Source organism: Silene latifolia, chromosome 4 (genome assembly GCF_048544455.1).
Source record: "Silene latifolia isolate original U9 population chromosome 4, ASM4854445v1, whole genome shotgun sequence".
In the NCBI taxonomy this organism is placed as follows: Eukaryota; Viridiplantae; Streptophyta; class Magnoliopsida; order Caryophyllales; family Caryophyllaceae; genus Silene; species Silene latifolia.
In genome coordinates, this window is record NC_133529.1 from 16,446,623 (window position 1) to 16,448,330 (window position 1,708).

A 1,708-nucleotide genomic window follows, 5' to 3' on the forward strand; every position below is an offset into this window, starting at 1 on the left:
CTTATTACTACCTTTAAATTGTCTCGTACTATACTATGAAGTACATGAAAAATTATGGCAAATGAAAAACCTTCATGAATTACTTAAAAGAAAATATATATGAATGCTATTATACTCCGTAAAAAATTGGCTAACGAAAATTTGAAATTGACTCAAAAACAACTTGCTTTATAATAATATAAGAACTATAATCTGAGTTGGGAAGTCCAATGTAGGCAAATGCAGCTATTCACTTCATTGATCTTCAAGAAGTCTCAATTATTGCCTGCAAATTAAGATTGCAATAGTGAGAATTAGTGTGAGTGCTTAAGCAAACAATTACTTTTTTATATCTGTTGTCACCACTCATTAGTACACTATGACACTCGGCTAAAGAGAAGACTATCAAAATTAAAAGAGCAAGAGACTTCGAGTTATAGACTTACGGGCATGTTCTCTATTTGTCGATTTTTTTCTCTTCTCAAGGGCCCCTTTTAGTCTCACATTTGATTCACCCACTGGTCTTCTCTTAGTGGGGTTCTTCACTTGTAGAATATGATTTCTATCGCTATCTATATCACCATTTCCATCATCATTTGAGTTTGAACTATCATCACTAGAAATATTTATATCCGCAACATGATTTTCAATCTCCTTTACCCAAGCTGATAAATACTTTTCTGCAATCTTAACCCCATTGCCATCTAGCACACTTTGGTTTATGGCTTTATAAGCCTTGTGTAATAGATAATTTCTCGTAAGTGTTACAGATGGTTTTGAAGTTCCATCATTCAAACTATTGCTCCCAACTTGCTTTGCTCCCTTTTTCACATCTTTTGTCCATCTTTTGAGTATGTAATTAGAAGTAATCACACTCACTCCATGTAAGTTAAGAACTTTCAGAGCATGACAACATAATAAACCCTTTGACTCAAAGTTCTTACATGAACATGTCACTGAACCACACAAGGGATTAAACGTAACGACGAAATCAACCGTCTTTGTCTCTTGTTGTAGGACATGAACATAATGGTCACCATCCTGGCTATATCCTTTCGCAACTAAGTGTAATGTATCATAAAACTCCCTCTTAAACTCATCAAAAATTGCAAGATTATAAACCTCAGCCGCTTGCCTCAAAATTCCACTATCTCGAGCCGCATACACCGGTTTTCCCATCCTGCAGCGAAAATCTAGCTATCATTTTTGACGAAGGTCATATAAACGTTTTAACCATTTATGATCTGTGAGATCATAATCAACTATCATTTTGAACCAAATTTCCTCGAACTCAAGTTCGGAGCGACAACCATATACACACTTGTTAAAAATTTCCTTAAACCCGGGAACAGATAATTGATGACTAAGATGTTTTCCTGCATTTTGAGATAAATGCCACATACATAGACGATGTTTGGTGTTAGGAAATACCTCTTTGATAGCATTTGTCATAGCTTGGCTCTGATCAGTGAAAATAGTTATCGGATGTCGATTACCCATTGCTTTCAAGAAGGTTTTAAATAGCAAACAAAAGTTTGATAGTTTCATCTAATAAAAATGCACATCCAATAACCACATTCTTCTTATGGTGGTTAATTCCGATAAATGGGGCACATATCATACGTACATATTTGTACGATAAATCTTATCAAAAATCAACACATCCCGAAAGACTCATAATCTATCAATGATCTACCGTCACGCCAAAAAAAGTTGGTCATGTGGCCAT

At 35.0% G+C, this 1,708-nt stretch overlaps 1 protein-coding gene across 1 annotated transcript; it reads right to left on the reverse strand.

Moving 5' to 3' along the window:
* Positions 1-254: 254 nt before the first annotated feature.
* On the reverse strand, positions 255-1,479 carry LOC141651139 (protein FAR1-RELATED SEQUENCE 5-like). The gene is made up of 3 exons (XM_074458861.1): positions 1,214-1,479; positions 426-1,159; positions 255-265 (listed from the first exon to the last, which is right to left on the reverse strand). The coding sequence occupies exons 1-3, from the start codon at positions 1,477-1,479 to the stop codon at positions 255-257; spliced, it is 1,011 nt and encodes a 336-aa protein (XP_074314962.1).
* Between the last annotated feature and the right edge of the window lie 229 nt (positions 1,480-1,708).